This window comes from Hydra viridissima, unplaced genomic scaffold (assembly GCF_058129835.1).
Source record: "Hydra viridissima isolate aposymbiotic clone 2 unplaced genomic scaffold, HvirCarnegie_v1 scaffold_16, whole genome shotgun sequence".
NCBI lineage: Eukaryota > Metazoa > Cnidaria > Hydrozoa > Anthoathecata > Hydridae > Hydra > Hydra viridissima.
This window is the reverse complement of record NW_028324315.1, coordinates 403,519-422,618: the sequence shown is the minus strand read 5'-3', so window position 1 is coordinate 422,618 and position 19,100 is coordinate 403,519. Positions and strand designations below refer to the sequence as shown.

Here is a 19,100-nt window from a genome sequence, read left to right as displayed (position 1 = left end):
TAATAAAACAGGTTTTGCAAGTTGATAAAATGTCTCGTGATATTAGGGCGTTATTTCTGATTTATGTTTTGTATTTAGTTGTAAACTTTTAAAATTGCATTGTGGGCTTTGTTCAACCAATCATATTTCACGGAGTTGGTAAAACGTCATCAACGTATTAAGACTTTTCACATTTTCTATAGGTATAAACGCATGCAGTTCAGAGCAAGAACATACTCATATCTATTCAAGAGAAAAATTACCTGCTTACCGATTCCTTCAAATTAGCTCTCATCATTTCAGGCAAGATATATTATCAGCTATTTGAAAATAAGGATAAAAATATAAAGAAGATTTTAAAAGAAATTGAGAATTATATCGGAAAAAGAAGCTCAATCGATGGAAGGTAAAAGTATTTTAAAACATTTTTTTGAATTATTTTGTTACTTAATTTATTTTATTATTACAATCTAATTCCATTCTTTTCTCAAAACTTGTAGGAAACTTAATCAATTTCTCGGATTTATATAGAATTCACCCTCTGTCATTAAGTTACATTTGTGATAAATTGTGTAGGCGATCGCGCTCTTCTCCGTGTTTGCTGTTTCTTTTGTGCTTCTTTGTTGCTTTCAATTCTCGTATCTCGAATAGATTAACTTTAAAGCGAAAAATTTAGAGCGGTTGTAATAGGAGAGCATTCTTTTGGTATTGTATCAATAAGTATTGAAATAACCCATTATATATGACATAGTCTATTGCATGTCAGGAGTTGTCTCCTATATTCTAACTAAAGCAATATTCAGCTACTTATTTCTGTCAGTAAGATATTTTTTTACAGAAATATGAAGCTGAATATAGCTTTAGTTAGAACATAGAAAGCAACTAAGGATCTAAGGTTCTTTTTCGTGACAGAATCCTGACCTGAAGCATAGTCACAAAAATATATAGTCTGGAAACAAAGGCTGTTTCCATTGTTCAACAGCTTTATGTTGAAACTTGTATCCACGACCAGGTGAAGGTGCACAAAACGAAAACTTTCACATTATTCTCCCTGAAATTCTGAACTGAAAATTGGTTTTTGGATTTAATGTTGAGATCTTTTAAATAATTTTTATATAGACTAGCAATAAGCAACCCGTAATACGGGTTATGGTCGGTCTGTTAATTTATAGTGGCTGTTTTCCACAATTTAAAGTGAAACCTTAACTAATAACCTTTTAGAGAAAACCTCTTCAAATTGAAAAAATTAGACTATATGTAAGAATAAAATAAAAAGGAAGAAGGAGGTTAAATAAGTTACAATTATTTAACATTATTTTAGTTATTTACACTTGACATAAGTCATATCTGAGTAAAAAAAAAAAAAAAAAAACGTTGGTAACCCTTTTTTGCAAACATATATTATTTCTTCAAAAAAAATTGTTAGTAAACTTTTTTAAAAAATTCACAAAACTTTACAATATTTTGTTCTTCTATACCACATAAACACATCATCTGATAAATCTAAAATAAAAAATGTAACGAATAAGTAAATAAATAAGAAAAATATTACAAACAAAAAATGAAAATCAATATACCTTATAGAGAAAAGCTGTTGTGATTTACCAGAGTAGTAGTTGTAAAATATTATTATTTTATGTTAGCTTTTACAAAATAATTTATGCTGGAACATCATGATTCCAAAATATTTATAGCAAAATCATGAAGTAAACAGCGCTTAAGACAAAAAATCAAATAGAGATAAAACAAATTGTATATATGGCAAAATAACTTGTATTGGCTTTTAGTGAATGATTGAAAGCAGTGATTTTTAATAAAATTACCTATTTACCATTTTTAACAATAGACACCAACATGAAGATAAGCCAAATGTCTATTAACTCAAAAGATAACAAAAAAACATTACAGCAACAGCACACAACAATAGCACACACCATAAGTTAATATAATATGTATCTATAATATAACTTAAGTAAGATAACATTCATATATAACAAAACATAAGTAACAACATTACACAAAATGTTATTAAAATACATTATTATGTATATTTAGCATAATTAATAACAAAGGCTTGAAAACAGCTAGACCTTAAGCAGTAACAGTTTGACACTAAACACTATCATGTAACCCTGTGTTAAAAGTACATCACTTGGCTGTCAAAGTTGACAAACCTTGCTCTACACGTTTACCAAGTCATAGCACTTTGAAAACACAGAAACAACATAATATAAACATATGTACCAACTATAAACTCAATAAATGTGTTTAAATATATATATAAGGTTAAATGTATACCTTATATCCATATTTAAACACATTTTTAAAACAATTATATAACACATATTAACACATACACAAACAATAAAAAAAACACTTTACATTATTATAAAAACACGTTGATAAAACAACTATAAAGCACTTATTACCACATACACATACACATCAAAAAAACATATGCAAACAATAAACATGTGCAAACAAAAATTTTAAAAATGACGCAATAAAATTTAAAAAGATCAAAGTAAACAAAATATATATGTACAAACAGCACTCTTTACCTTCTTTTTTTTTCATAAGAACTGTAATCCTCATAACAAAATTTAACCTTTACATACAATAACATGCGGCATGCCATGTCAGTGTTGGCACAAAATTTTATTTTATTTTTCTAGATTTTCTAAAAAAGAACAAAAATAGTTAATAGCATCACAGAAATTTCATAGTAGTAATAACCATTTCATGGAAATAGCATTAGTATAACTTTAAATAACATCCATACCCCTATTTTCCTTCTAAAAAATAACATAACAAAAATAAAACTGCTCAAAGAAAAACTAAAACAAACAAAATATAAACGATTGAAAAAAATTAAAATCCTTTCTACTTTATCTAATAAAAATTTAAATCCTTTCTACTTTATCTAATAAAAATTTAAATCCATTCTACTTTATCTAATAAAAATTTAAATCCATTCTACTTTATCTAATAAAAATTTAAATCCTTTCTACTTTATCTAATAAAAATTAAAATCCTTTCTACTTTATCTAATAAAAATGTAAATCCTTTCTACTTTATCTAATAAAAGTGTATATATAACTATTTCATATACTTACTTCAATTATAAGATGATCTTAACGATGATTATTTATCTTTATATGATTCTTTATGTAATATATCTAAACTAATAATTAAATTCCAAATCTAAACAAATAATTAAATTCCAAAAGGAAAAAAGTTTCAACTCGCTTAAGAGATCTTTCTCCAACGGCCGCGTGCATTTAGAGAACGCGCTCTTTCAAAGCCTAGTAACTAATGACGAAACGACGTTAAACATTAAACATTAAACATTAAACGTTTCTGTACTAATTATATTATAAATAATAATTTTTCCGATATGTTAAGAAAAATTATTTAAGATTAAATAACCTCTTTAAATAAACAGAATGCTTTATTTAAAGTAAATATTAATATATTTTTTGCTGATTCCTATTACTAATTTCTGCTGTTTTGTACTGTTGTTGTTATGTACTTCTTGTGTTAGTAAATATGATATATATATATATATATATATATATATATATATATATATATATATATATATATATATACATATATATATATGTATATATACACATATATACATATATATATATATATATATATATATATATATATATATATATATATATATATATATATATATATATATATAATGTATGTATGTATAGGCGCCGAGTTCACGGGGGCAACAGGGGCAGTGCCCCACCAGGAAATTTATACTAATATTTTATTATCACGGATTATCATGAGGGCGAGGGTATCTATTCGCCCCCGAGATAATCCGTGATAATATATTATTGGTATAAATTTCCTGGGGGAGCACTGCCCCTGTTGCCCCCGTGAACTTGGCGCCTATGTATGTACACCTTTTGTATTCTTTATCTCAAGATATTTTACTATTATAAGATAACACTTGTTGTTTGATGTAACTTTTGTATTCTTTATCTTTGACTTGTAAGCAAATTTACATTTTTTTTTAATTTAATGCCCTTAAAAATTAAAAAAAAAGTAGCTTTTTATAACAAATGAAAAATACTTTTTTCTTTTAGATTAATAGCAGTTTTAAAACATTTTAATTTACACAAATTTATTGCAGCAGCTAAGTTTCTTCACTTCAGTTAGCAGTGATCTTTTTTTGGAGTCTTACTTTGTTTTTCATGTTTATCTTTTGCAAATGAAAATGTTTGAACTCCTACAAACAAACTGATAATCTGCTCAAGCACATTTGTTTTGATTTTGTTTGTAACAGAAGTATCAGTTGGTATACAAGCATTGTTAAAATTGGATATAACTGTTGTATTTGTAAGAATTTCTTTTACAAAGTCATTTGCAGAGAACACTGATAAATGTTGAAGTTTTTTTTAAAAATAATAGATTGTACAAATATATCAATAGTTTTAGAATTCAATTTCCATAAACCATCTCTATCACGAGCATTAATTAGTGTTTGTATAGTGTCAAATTCTACTTTACATGCTAGAAGTAAAGAACATCATTGAATGCTATAAAAAGAATAAGAGTTTTTTGAATAGTGTAACTTATTGAACAGTTTGTGAATAATATAACCAGCTAAATATTGAAAACTTTTCATTTCTGGATCCTTTATACTCAAGGTTGATTTCTCGCATTTCTCACCATTGAATTTGTTTTTATCGGTAAGGTAGTTTTAAAACAATCTTTAAAACCTTTTTAATCTTTATAAAAAATATCATTTGCTACGTCCTGCAATAGAGTATTGGAAAAAGTACGTTCTTCAAAATGTTTAGCCAGGTTTTAGGCAGATTATCCGACAGGAGTCCAAAAAACGTTGAGTAATAATTCTCAGGGTCACCCTTAAACTTTTTAAAAAGACTCTTCAGCTTATGCCACAACTCATCTGAATTATTTGGGGAAAATTGAAAATCTAAAAACTTTACAAAAATTAAGGGAAAATTGAAAATTTAAGAACTTTCGCTATGCAGTTTTTTTGTTTATTTGTGTTATTGTGCACCTTCGGAAGAATGAGAACTAGTAATTTCTTGAACAATAACATAAACCAAGCGCTCTTGTTTGTTTCCAGACTATATATTCTTGTGACTATGCCTAAAGTTAATATTAAGGATGCGCCGAACCCAATTTTTCGCCGAACACCAAATCCGAACGTTCGGCCATGAAATTTTACCGAACACCGAATAGTTCGGCAACCGAACTATTACTTTTTTTAAATAAAAACATTAGTTTTGAAAAATTGTGTTATTAATCATTTAACGTGTTTGTTAAAACATTAATTAGGGTTTATAAATTTTTTGAAAAATTATAAAGTAATTTATTATTGGATGATTGCTTGTGATATAAAGAAAATAAATGTTAAGATTTTTATTTGTAGTGTAAATAAAAATGTTAACGAATTTTTTTGAAAAAAATAATACAGTTATTAAAGTAAGGTAATATAAATAAATATATAACATATAAGGTATAGGATAATATAACATAATATGTAACATGTTGGTTATATTTTAAGATATATTTACACAGTTTAAATTTAAAATGCTTTATTTTTGGTTGAACTTCTTTTTTATAATTTAGTAATAACATTTAAATCTTGTAAAAGTATAAAACAATGTCTTCTGAAAAAATGTCTTTTAAAAGTACTGTGTGGAAATATTTTGAAGTTTCTAGGAAAGACATTCGTTTTTGTATCTGCCTACTATGCAAAGCAATACTCTCCAGAGGTAGGAGTTGTCCAAAAACATTTACCACTAGTGCAATTAGACGCCATTTAAAAAAAAAAAAAGCACCTTGTAAAGTATATATTGGCTGAAAAAGAGTTTGATAAAAAAAATAATTATTGAAACATCGACCGTTTCTACATCAAGTGATTCGGAAATAAAAAAACAATTAACATTAGTAGAGAGTATTAATAAAAAAAAAGTTCTGGGATATTAATGACCATATAGCAATAAAGATTCACAACCGCTTTGGAGAAATGATAGCGTTGGATATTCAACCAAACACAATTGTAGAAAATCTTGGTTTTAGAAAATTAATTGAAGTGATACGCCATAATTACCAAATACCCAGTAGGAGTTACTTTAGTGAATATATTGTTCCACAAACACATGGTAATCTGTTTAATTCAATCAAGAGTAATATATCTGCTGCCAGTTATATCTTCCTTACAACTGATATTTGAACAGCAAATAGTTCAAATGTTGCCTTCATAAGCATGACAACACACTGGGTCAATAATGAATTTTCCCAACAGAGAGCAGTACTCAGAGTTATGCATTTTCCAGAAAGTCACACAGGAAAAAATATAAGTGAGTATTTACATAAAGGTTTGCTAAGTTTTGAAATTCCACACACAAAAATTTACATTGTTTTTCGAGGTAATGCTGCCAATATGGTTGCTGGTGTTAGAGACAGTGGTTTTAAGTCAATGCCATGTTTTATACATACAATACAGTTATGTATACATGACTTAATTTTGTCGCAACAGTCTGTGAAAGAAATTTTAGTTTGTTGCAGACGTCTGGCAACACATTTTCACCATTCACCAACAGCAGCAAAATTAGAAGCAATTCAGTAACAACTTGGTACAAATAAGCATAGTTTATTAGAAGATGTTACTACTAGATGGAGTAGTTCCTACAATATGATTGAAAAGATGCTTGATCAAAGAGTTCCTTTGGCAACTTATACAGCTGATAATGCTACCCAATGAACATTAAATTCATTCCAATAGGGCATATTAGATAAAGTTTTTCATATTTTAGAACCATTTAAAACTTTAACCGTTAATTTCAGCAAACGTAAAGCATTTTTATCAGATGTTATTCTTTGGATTATGGCTCTTAAAGTATTTTTTAATCAAGCATTAGTTTGTGAGGCTTTTTTAATTATAAATTCTTTAGTTGAACAATTGAAAGAGTCGGTAGACAAAGGCTGAGTACATTTTTACATGGTAAGTATTTATGTCTTTCCACTTTTTGTGACCCTAGATATAAATTAACATATCAAAAGGAAGATGAAAATGAAATAAAAAATTGGCTAAATGAGCAGATGCAAGAAATGCAGCAACATAATTTAGAACTTTAATCCTCTGATTCTGATTGTGAAGAACCCGCAGTAAGTGACACAAATGAAGGATTTATGAAACCAGCTTATCCAAAATTTAATGAATGTTTCGGCTAGTTTCCTAACTGACAACTATAAATGAATGTTATTCCAATTTTTAAATTACTAAAGATAGCAAAAGGTTTAAAAGATCACAGTAACTAAAAGATTTAAATAGTTTTGACTTTTAAAAGATATAATTAATTTTCATTTTTCATTTTCAATGACCAGAGCACGCTTCTAGTGGTCCTGGGTATATAATTGATCATAATGAAGGCCCGTTAAAAAAACTTCCCGAGGGCCCAAAATTTCTCTCGGCGGCTATGCCTGTCACGTTAATATAAGTTAACAACGCTTCTTAAACAACGTGCTTAAACTGCACATATTTTCATTAGGGTTTAAAACTTTTACTTAAAGAGGTTTAACTGAAATATTTCTGTTTTCTTGAAATTATTATTTCGATTTTATGTAGAACAAGCCTTCTTTTAAAAAGTTGTCTTTAATTCCACTTCTCACCAAACAGTTTTGTTTAAATATTTGCAATTATTTTGCAAGATCATATGCAAGCTTTTATATGTTTTTATTAAAAAGGCCATAATTTATGTCTTAGAGTCTTCCTTTTAACAAACTTTTCTAACGTGAATTTTTTCGGCTGTGAATATTTGCTATACTATGCATTTGAAAGAATATATTGGTAAATCATCCTCATCGTCACTATCATTTCCAGAATCAAAATTGGTAGAATATTTTCTTAGATAATCCTGTTTAGTTTAGTTTTTTAGAATTTTTTTTTTTTTTTCAGTGTAGACTTTTTCACTTTAAAGGATAAAGTAGCTTGTCGTTCTGATAGTGAATTTTTAAAAATTCTAAAAAACTTGCTTCCTTTACCTATTAGAAAAATTATACTCTTGATTTTAAGGCACTCGTTACACAACGGTTGAAATTGTCTTCGACATTTTAAGAAAAAGTTTTTGCCTAAGTAGTTTTAGATAAATACTTCTGTACAAGTTATTCTTCCCACAACAACTGTGGTTAATTTAAGGCTGTTGTTGGCACTCCAATAAGTAGCGCCAGACTTTTAATCAAAAGATGAACTGCATGTTTCAGTTATTTTTAATAAAAAGGATTTCTATGGAAACTTTATGTACTTGTTCAATTTTTATGATAGGCATCAACTTTAGGATTCCTTTGTATTCAATTGGTTCGTTTTATACCAACAACAAATTCCTCTATAGTTTCACAATCTTTAATTCTCGCTCTTAACGCCAATATCTAATTTACTTCGAAATGTTTTGCAGGGTTGAAACAAAACAACGCAATGTATACGAGGTCTCATAATATTTTTCTGGAATTTCATAACTTTTTATGACTAAATGTATAATTTATCTAAAATTCGATTTATTTCAAACAACTGATATAGAAGTTTGTACTTTATTCATTACTATTTGTAAGTAAAATAATAGTAAACGTAAATAAAACAACAGTAAAAACCAAACGCCTCACTATACGTCGATCAGATAAAAAAAAAACAACTGCAAATAGGCTAGTAACCCAAGAGTTGTTCAGCATTTTGGACTAATCTTTTCACAAGACATCCAACTCTGAGATATTGTTCGTTTATGATGCATACATTTTTTTAAAAAATCTGATTATTATTAGTACCGTTTTCATTCTAGTTTTTTATTTTTCCGATTTACCGGACTTAATCAACTTCTAATATTTACTTACAATATCAGCTTATAATACAACTTATAACATTAAAAAAATTTTAAAATCAAAAACCGACAATTTCCGATATTAAAAATCAGTTAACCTTTTTTGAGGGTTAGAAGCATTTTTTGTCTCTTACTTATGTTATTTTCTTTTTTATTTGAAATATAAATATATTTATTTCAATTAAAAATGAAAATAAAGTAAAAATTGCAGGATTTCGATTTCGTTCAATTGCAGGGTTCAACTGCAGAGTTCCATTGCAGGGTTCCATTGCAGGGTTAAATTGCAGGGTTCTGATGATTCTGAATAAAAAACTCTTTTGTTAAATCAAGTTGCTGTTGACCAGTGATCTGAAACATTACTACTTTCAAGTTTTCCTATTCTCGAGCAAGTGAAAACCAAATGATCTGAATTCTGATATTCGAGAATGAGTAATATGGATAACTATTCATTTGTTTTTGAGGAGTCTAAGCTAAAAAAATCATTAAAACTTTCATACAACCGATATTCAACCTCCACTCAAAAATTTCGATTGTTGAGTGCTTAATCTACCCCTCCCATACTTTAATTGAAGCAAAGTTGAAGAAGCAAAGTTGTGAAGAAAATGTTAGCATATATTTTGTAGTTGAGAGGCGATTTATTTGGTTCATTCTATGCGAAAGTTGAACCGAAAAATAGAACTATATCGGGACCAACACCAATAGAGCTTGTTTACTTCTGTGGTTCTAACCCACACTTTTATTTCCCAAGGCTGGGCTTTTCCCTTCAAAAACTGCTTAACTTTGCTAAACTTTCTTTTGAACGCAATCATCTGTTTTATCAAGACCGTTATCTTGAGGCATAACGGCTCAACAGTTAGCCCTAAATTATTTCACCTACAGCCCAATTTTCCATTATTTGTCAATCTTTTTGCAATTGTAAACCATATGGTAATAAACGGAATGTACGTTTGAAATGAGCTCCTGAAACCTACTTCGGCTTAATACTTGTTGCGCTAATCAAATTGTAAAACGTATCGTGTTTGGATTGGTTAATATTATATAAACAATTATTTTCCCCTTGGGAATATGTATAAATAGCGTGATCTTCGAAAGCTCGCTCTCTTGAAGTAACAACAACGGACTCGAGCAACTCTTCTATCACTAGCTGTGATATACAAGCTTTTCTTTGTGTTTATCGCATGTTTGTATAACATTACTCTTATAATATATTAATAAATTGAACTCGTTTTACAATACCACTCTTACGTAAAACAACAATACTCAAGGAACTAGCTCATAGCGATTTTCTGTTTCCCAATAACACCAAACACCTAGGCAAGATCCATTCTAAAAAATATATCAATGAACTGCCCTACTTCCTTTCTGTTTGTGTCAATATTTTTCCTATCCTTTTCCACAATATATTTATTGGTACTTTTGATTACTAATTCTAGCATACCATCGGTTAGAAACTTCTTGAAAAAATGTATTGGGGATTGAAATTCATAGTTTTCTTGAGCTCTAAATTTCTGTCCTTCTAACAACAATGCTAATCTACATATGATTTATCCCGAATGATTTAGCCCAATGAGACATCCATGACCTAAGGATTTTAAAGTGATACAAATACTTAATAAATCAAATCCATATCAACTACTGTGCAAATTCATTAAATACATCATTTAGATACATATTGTGAGGGCGGTCTAATTTATATGAAGTTTTGTTTGAATTGTGTTTGTAATTTGAAGGGTTAATAGAGGTTTTAAGGAGATTTAGGGAGGTATGGGTTCGAGGGTGAAATGGAAGGTATGTGGAGATTTGAGTTAAGGTTGAGGGTCTGGAACTCTTTGGCTAGAAATGGCGAAGGTTTGATCGTTAAAGGGTAAAAGTCGTGTTTTCCGTTCTCAGTATATTCTATTATTTAATATATCTCAATATACGTTCTATTGGTGTGTAATGATTAGCACTCTTTTAATTCATCACGTCAATAAAATTACAAATAACATTTTTCTTACTCTTCTTGTTGTGTCTAATTCTGCTTTTATCAATTTCTATTTTACACTCATCTTTCTATTTTTCTTCTTTCTTTTAACGAATATCTCTTCTTCTGAAACGGCCAAATCTTCTGCATATGTTTCTTTAACCAGTATTTCTTCTGACTTCTGTTCGATTCTTTACTTCTTCTGTTTATCAAAAAAATTTTCTCCTTTTTCTCTTTTGTTTACTTATAAAACCTCTTCCTTATCCAAAAATTATTCAACCACAAAAATTCTAAAAACTGTTCATAAAAATTTTCTTAAAAACGCTCTTTTTATTTCTCTGTAAAAACTCCGTCTTCCTTACCGTAAAACTCTGTCTCCCTTTCTGTAAAACTCAGTCTTTTTGAGCTTTTATACTTTTTGCTTGTTTTCGGTTGCGATACCTATTCATCATTTTTAAATGGTAGGTTGAATAAGTCTCCGTGGGTACGTCTTTTCCCAGTTTTTTTTTTTAATTTTTCTTCATTCCACCTTTATCTCATCATTATTTATTTACACTAGCAAAAAGTAACCCGTAATACGGGTTATGGTCGGTCTGTTACTTAAATTATAGTGGCTGTTTTCCACAATTTAAAGTTGCGAAACCTTAACTAATACCATTTTAGAAAAACGCCTTTAAATTGAAAAAATTAAATCATCTGTAAAATTAAAATAAAAAGTATGCGGAGGTAAACTAATTTAACAATTATTTAACATTATTTGAGTAATTTACAACTGACATAGGTCATATCAGTTTAAGGCAGAACCATTTTCCTCGACATTACTAAGTTCAACACAAAAGGTTTTTAGTTACTGACACAAAATAATAAAACTTCATCATGCTTTAAATTGACGAAAAAGTAAAGCTAAATTCTTGTTATATTTTTTATAAAATGAACTTTAGTTAATAAGATTATTATGAAGCGAACGTAAATTATACATGAGTTATTAATTTTTTGGTATCCCCTTGATACATGTTTCTTTAAAAAAGGAAATTGTCTTTAAAACGTTAAATGCACACAACTAAATAAATTTATTAAAAATAACTAAGCAATTGAGTACAAACGCGTTTCAAACAATAAAAAGTTAATTTACAATAAAACATGTGTATAACAAATTTAAAAAAATATCTAAACTTTGATATTTTATATTGCATTAATGCGTCATATGACAAACCTAAAATAAAAATTGTATCAGATAAGTATCTAGACATAAGAGCCAATTTGTCTTAACTCCATTTTTTGTGAATGAGTAAAATACAAATTTGATATTTATGTCGCATATTCCGTCTGGGCCATATAGCCTTCTAATCGTTATTTATTGCAGTTTTACAGGAAACCACAAAACACACCTTATAAAATTTAAGTAACTCGATATTTGAGAAATGCGCAAAACTACAATATTCTCCATGTTTTTGAAGGTTTTTAGTTGCTACCCCCCATTTAAAAAGATTCCCTAAGTTACGGTCAACAAACTATTAGGCATAAAATAGAGAAAATTAAAAAAAAATTGAACTAATTGCATATATTTATATCATTTCAACTGACCAAAATTTACAATAAAAGGTAATCAGGTTTCTTTTTATAAATCGTATAAATGCATCAATTGTAAATCCTAAAGAAAAAAAAAAAAAGGAATTATGATACTATAACTACAAAAACAAAAAAAAAAAAAAAATAAAACACCACATAAAAACTGAAAATCGATTTACCTACTTAGAGTAACCTATTTTGACATGGCAGTTAATATAAATATTTATCGAAAATGTAACTATAAAATCTACTTCGAAGTACAAAAGGATTAACAATACTATATATATATAAAAATAAAATTAGGATATAAACTGCATTTTTAGCATGTTGTCTTGGCTTTTAGTAAATAAAAAAAAGCAGTAAGTTCCAATATTGAAACTATCTGTTATTCATTTTTAACAATAGTCACCAACATAAAGGTGTCTATTGTTAAAAATGAATATCAACACAAAACATCACAACAATAACACATAACAATAGAATATTTACATCCTTGATCCTAAATTCCAGCGAAAATAACAAACCAAATTAAAATATGAAAAACAAAATTAGAAAACCAATTTAAAGTTAACTATATCTTTTTACTAAACATATAAATACATATAAGTATGTTTTATGTTCAATATTAGTTATTCAATTACTTCAAATTTAGGACATTGAAACACCCTAGACTTAAAGATCAAGGTCACATTCTCTCATACACATTAAGCTAAACATTAACAGACATTATGTGTTTCCAGAATAATTAAAAAAGGCTAGACAACACAACCTAGCTCTAAAGCAGTAACTCCGCCTGGCACTAAATGCTGCCAAGTCACACCTCTGCTATAAGAACATCGCTTGGCTGGCAAGGTTATCAATCTTGCTCAACATATTGCCAAGTCACAACACTTTGAAAACATGGAAACAATAATTTAAACATATATACAACTATAAACAAATATGGTTTTGTATAACACATTTGATTAAGAATCTTTTCAATTTGATGAAGAGTAGCTTGTTCAGCTATTAGAAGTGGGACTGAGCAGTGAATAAAATCTTCCATCATAAAAAATTTGTATGTATTCTAGAGATGTAAAAGATTGTCAGGTTCACAAAAGTTCAAAATATTTGAAAACAACTGTCTAATTTTTATTGGCATATGTGTTAAAACCGCCTTAGAAAGAGTATTCTGCCATTCAGTGTCATCTTGCAACAGACCTTTCAAAACACATGCTTCACGAAACGTTTCAAGGACAATACCATTAACATTACGCACATCCTCCCAAGATGTTGCTCCTTTTGCTTGCAAAAGTAACAGTCTAAGAAAAAACAATTCTCCAATTGGATTAACTTTACACATTCTTACTATCACCTTATTACCACCCCTTTGTCTAACCTTCCATTTACAATGTTTATCATCAAATATAAAGTGATAAGGAATGTCTACATACGAATAGCAATGTGCTCTTTCATTTTCAGTATTTAACTTAAACCATGCCGTTAGGTGCATATCACGCTGAGCTGCACGATCAAAAGCCATTTGTTCTGCTCTTTCTCTAAAATACACTAATTGATTTTCAGGTAGATGTTTACCAAGTCACAGCACTTTGAAAAGACGGAAACAACATAATAAAAAATAATAAACAAAATAATAAAAATAAAACTGCTAAAAGAAAAACTAAACAAACAAAATCTAAACGATTTAAAAAATTAAAATCGGTAAATCTGCAGTTAAGCGGCCTAAAATAATTTCACATTTTTGCTTTTAAAAAATACGGTGGAGAGTAAAGATATGCGTTTAAATAGATTAATAGTATGCGCGCATGAGTGATTTTAATAACGAAATAAACTTTTAAAGTTGATAAAATAAAAATAGTGTAGCGCGCTTGATATTAAATTACTATATCACATATTTATATATATCAACAGTTTAAAGATGTCCCTATATTCTCAGCATTATTTCTTGCGTGTCCCGTCAGTATCCTCAGTAATTAATAAACTAAACGGCTATTTTCATAGCCACATATCTATTAAAAACACATCAGCATAAACAATTATTATATTAACCTATATTTTTTAACTATATAGTTAAAAAACTATATAGTTAAAAAATATATTATTATATAATAAATAACTAATCAAAAACAATTTTACACATAGCATATAGAGTAACAAGGTAATAACAATATCATAAAAATATCATAATAACAATAAAAAAGGTGATATAAAAAGTACACAGTTCTGAAATTAGAAAAAAAAAAGTAAGTAAAAAAACTACTTTGAAACTTATCTAATTTGCTTTTAATAAATAGTCTATAACATTTTCAGTCTCCGCGAACGAGAGCGCAAAAAGCAAAAATGTGAAATTATTTTAGGCCGCTTAACTGCAAATTTACCTTCCAAAAGGAAAAAAATTTTAACTTGCTTAAAAGATCTTTCTCCAATGACCGCGTGCATTTGAAGAACGCGCTTTTACAAAGCCTAGTAACTAATTAAAAGCCTAGTAACTAATGACGAATTGACGTTAAACATTAAACATTAAGCATTTCTGTAAGAATTATATTATAGATTATATTATAGACGATTTGTTGATGATTCTTCGTTCGTACATCTTTTACCGATCGTTGTTTTTAACTTTTCTACATTCCGCTTTTATCTTCTTATCATTTATTAGCATGACAGGTTGATAAGTTTTCGTGTGTACGTATTTTCCTAGCGCGACAATTTAAATTACCAGTAAAAAATAGCTTTTTTCCCGGTTTCACTTTCTACAAATTCCAGTAAAAAAAATATTATTTTCAGTAGAAAATAATTAATCTCCGGTAAGTAAATAAACCGCCAGTAATTAATTTTATTTCCAGTAGATAATACTTTTTTTCCAGTAATTTAATATTAGTTCTAGTAAAATAAATTTCATATATATATATATATATATATATATATATATATATATATATATATATATAAATCTAGTTGTAGTAATAGTAGTAGTAGTAGTAGTAGTAGTAGTAGTAGTAGTAGTAGTAGTAGTAGTAGTAGTAGTAGTAGTAGTAGTAGTAGTAGTAGTAGTAGTAGTAGTAGTAGTAGTAGTAGTAGTAGTAGTAGTAGTAGTAGTAGTAGTAGTAGTAGTAGTAGTAGTAGTAGTAGTAGTAGTAGTAGTAGTAGTAGTAGTAGTAGTAGTAGTAGTAGTAGTAGTAGTAGTAGTAGTAGTAGTAGTAGTAGTAGTAGTAGTAGTAGTAGTGATTTTTTTCAATTATTAGAGCAATATTCAGATTTCTTTTAATCATAATACATTATGAATTCCATTCCTCAATACTCATCAGAAAGTGAAGCTGATTCACTACCTAGTTCTCCAAAAAAAAAAAAAACCTACAAGCAATGGGAACTTGACTGCAAATTAGAAAATTTAAATGAAGTCAAAGAATTTTTGAACAAAGAAAAAAATTGGAGTTTTGATTTTCGAAACAAAACTGAAGAAGGTCAAAAAGACTACTACCGATGTAATCTTGTGAAAGTTAAAGGAACTCAATGTGCTGCAAGCATTTATCTTTTGTATGAAAGTTTCTCATCTAATGTATTATTATACAGAACAACTTCACAACACACACATGATTCTATTGAGACTAAAAGGGGAGGTAAACTTTCTGAAAAAGTTCAGTTAGAAATCAACAGACTTTTTGATTTGCAAATGAAACCCAAACAAATTCGTGACTACTTGGCCAAAAATGACTTTTGTGTACCATCTCAAACACAACTGAATAATATCCTTGCAAAATTGAGAAAGAAAAAGTTTGGAGTCATTAACATCAGTCTAGGTGAATTGGAAAAGTGGTTTATTGAAAACTCTTCAGTGCCAAAAGATGAACATACAGCATTTATTGTGTCCTATACAGTGACATATGATGAAGAGTTCCTTTTCAGATTCTTTGCTTCAACCAAACATTTGCTTAGTCTTGCCAAAGATGCAAAGATCATCCATGCTGATGCTACTTACAAACTCATTTGGCAAGGCTATCCAGTTTTTGTTGTTGGTACATCTGATTCTGACCGCCATTTTCATCATTTTGGCATAGGAGTTTGTATGTCTGAAAAAACTGCAGATTTTACATTTTTATTTGAAGCATTGAGAAAAGGTGTCCAAAATATTTTTGAAGTTATGACTCCTGAGGTTTTGGTTTCTGATGCTGCTCAATCCATTCAAAATGCTTTTAAGTTAGTTTTTGGTGAAGAACAAAAAATTGTGATGTGTTGGGCACACATGTACCGAAATGTTTCACAGAAAATTAAATCCATGGTGAAAATAGAGAACAGAACATCAATTTTGACAGATGTTGAAACATTACAAAAGTTATCAAGCCCAGAATCTTTCTTAATTGCCATCAATCTGTTTTTTAAAAAGTGGGATGACCAAGAACATTTGTTTTTACTTTACTTCAAAACAGAGTGGGTTAACACTAACTCCAATTGGTATGAGGGCTATAGGCATTTCACCCCAACCACTAACAACTGTCTTGAGTCATGTAATAGAGTAATTAAAGATGAGCACACCTTTCATGAACGATTTCCTATCAGCAAGTTCAAAGTTGTTGCTTTGCAGATGATTGAAAACTGGTCTTTTGGTTACAAAAATAATCTGAAGTTGTTTTCAAAAACAACAACAATCAGTTTGGCTACCAAGACATCAGCATACCAATGGGTAAAATCCAAGAAAGAAATTCTTACAGAAAATAAAGAAGCAGAAAATTTTTATTACATACCAAGTGGGGAGCAAAATGTAATTAAAAAAGAAGACATTTTGATCTACAAAAATCAAAATGATGCCACTTTCGATGAATTTGTTAAGAACCAATTTGGAATTTGGGTGGTTCAGATGAAAGATGACAGTTGGCAAGATGCAAAATGTACTTGTCCTCATTTCTTCAAAAATTACTCCTGTAAGCATTCAGTAGGAGTAGCAATACGTTTGAAATTGTACAATCCACCTCCTGAAGCCAAAAATATTCAAATGCACCAAAAAAGAAAGCCAGGTCGTCCAAAAAAAGCTCGAAAAGCTTTGCTGATTCAGTGAATAATTCCTGATGGTTATCTGTAACCCTGATTTAAATCTATTGGACAAAGTATAAAGTTTATGTAAAGTTTAGCTTAGAAGAAGTTTATGTGTTTAAGTGAATTTTAAATATCAATCTTCAAGATAAATAAAACTAAGTTTAATGTAAACATTCGTTTAATTCAAAATAGATTATTGTTTCTTTTGGAATTATATTCCAAAATCTATTTACACTTAAAGTATTTTTCACTTGAGCACTTGAAGTATTTTTCCCAAAAATTTTTTCTACTGAAAAACAAAAATTTTCTACTTGGAAGTTTGAATACCGGAAAATAACTTTTAAAAAACTAACTTTTTACTGGTAAAAAACTGATTTCTTACCGCAAACGTTTTACTGGAAAAAAGTTGTTATTCTACCGGAAAAAATATTATTTTTTACTGGAAATAAGTTACTGGAAAAAAAATTAAGTTTACCGGAAAAATGCGAGTTTAATACATAAGACTTTATTGACAGCCTTTTCCTAGTCATTGTTTTTAACTTTATTCTCCCTCCTCACAATATTAGTATTAAATAACGTGTTACTTTTTATAATTGTTATATAAGTCAAATTTACCTTAAAATGAGAAATTTTAGCTTTTTTTGGCACACAGGGAAAACAAGGAATGTTGCTTGAAGAAAAGTATTTTTTTAAATCTGTGTGTTATAAACAAATTTTATTTCATCGTCTCAGAGATTTGCATACGAAAATGGAAGTTTTTATATATATATATATATATATATATATATATATATATATATATATATATATATATATATATATATATATATATATATATATATATATATATATATATATATATATATATATATATATATATATATATATATATATATATATATATATATATATATATATATATATATATATATATATATATATATATATATATATATATATATATATATATATATATATATATATATATATATATATATATGTATATATATACAGTAGCGTCCAAAAGTAATTGGACAAACACCTTTTTGGTTATATTTTCTCATCGAGTCAACATTTTTAAATGAAATTTTGCATAAGCATGTCAAATTATACTACAATTATGAAAAAGAAAACAAAAATTCCCTTTCGGGAGTAATTACTTAAAATTTTGCTAAAAGAATGGAAATGACTGGCTCAAAAGTAATTGGACAAACTAAATATGTCGTTTAAAAATAAAACTTTCTCAACAAAGGATAAATTTTCAGCATTTTTTATGAAGATTTCTGTTAAATAATATATATAATATTACATACTGTTATATTCTGTTACATAATGTATATAATCTGAGCATAATCCTAGTACTTCGTTGGAAAACTTTTTGCCGCAACGACAGCATTACATCTACGTGGCCATCAACCAAATTAATTAAAACATCAATTGGTATTTCCTCCCAAGTGCGCTTAATCAACTCAAACAAATCATGCTGATTAGATGGTTTCCGAACACTAATTTTTCTCTCAATATGTTCCCAAAGATGTACGATTGGGTTCAGGTCCGGAGATTGTGACGGCCATTCCAAGATACGAACTTTCTTTTGAGCTAAAAAATCCATGACTAGCTTGGAAGTGTGTTTTGGATCATTGTCGTGTTGGAAAGTCCAACCACGCAACATTTTGTTATTTGCATGT

General features: G+C 28.4%; 2 protein-coding genes and 1 long non-coding RNA gene across 5 annotated transcripts in view; 1 reads left to right on the top strand and 2 right to left on the bottom strand.

The window, feature by feature from the left end:
- Positions 1 to 154: 154 nt before the first annotated feature.
- LOC149877168 (transient receptor potential cation channel subfamily M member 3-like) overlaps positions 155 to 19,100 on the top strand; it is a 56,889-nt gene continuing 37,943 nt past the window's right edge. The window contains exon 1 of one of the 3 annotated variants that reach the window (XM_090074042.1): positions 155 to 385. In XM_090074042.1, the coding sequence (XP_089930168.1) occupies positions 379 to 385 (7 nt within the window). In that variant the 5' untranslated portion in view covers positions 155 to 378. The remainder of the gene's footprint in view (positions 386 to 19,100) is intronic. The other 2 variants (XM_090074041.1, XM_090074043.1) reach the window with 2 other exon arrangements.
- On the bottom strand, positions 1,358 to 1,697 carry LOC149877172 (uncharacterized). Its single transcript, XR_016447961.1, has 2 exons — positions 1,557 to 1,697; positions 1,358 to 1,482 (listed from the first exon to the last, which is right to left on the bottom strand). It is a non-coding gene; the product is annotated as an uncharacterized LOC149877172 (long non-coding RNA).
- On the bottom strand, positions 13,407 to 13,952 carry LOC149877171 (uncharacterized). The gene is made up of 2 exons (XM_090074047.1): positions 13,818 to 13,952; positions 13,407 to 13,685 (listed from the first exon to the last, which is right to left on the bottom strand). Exons 1-2 carry the CDS (start codon positions 13,904 to 13,906, stop codon positions 13,451 to 13,453), a joined length of 324 nt encoding a protein of 107 aa, XP_089930173.1. The 5' UTR covers positions 13,907 to 13,952; the 3' UTR covers positions 13,407 to 13,450.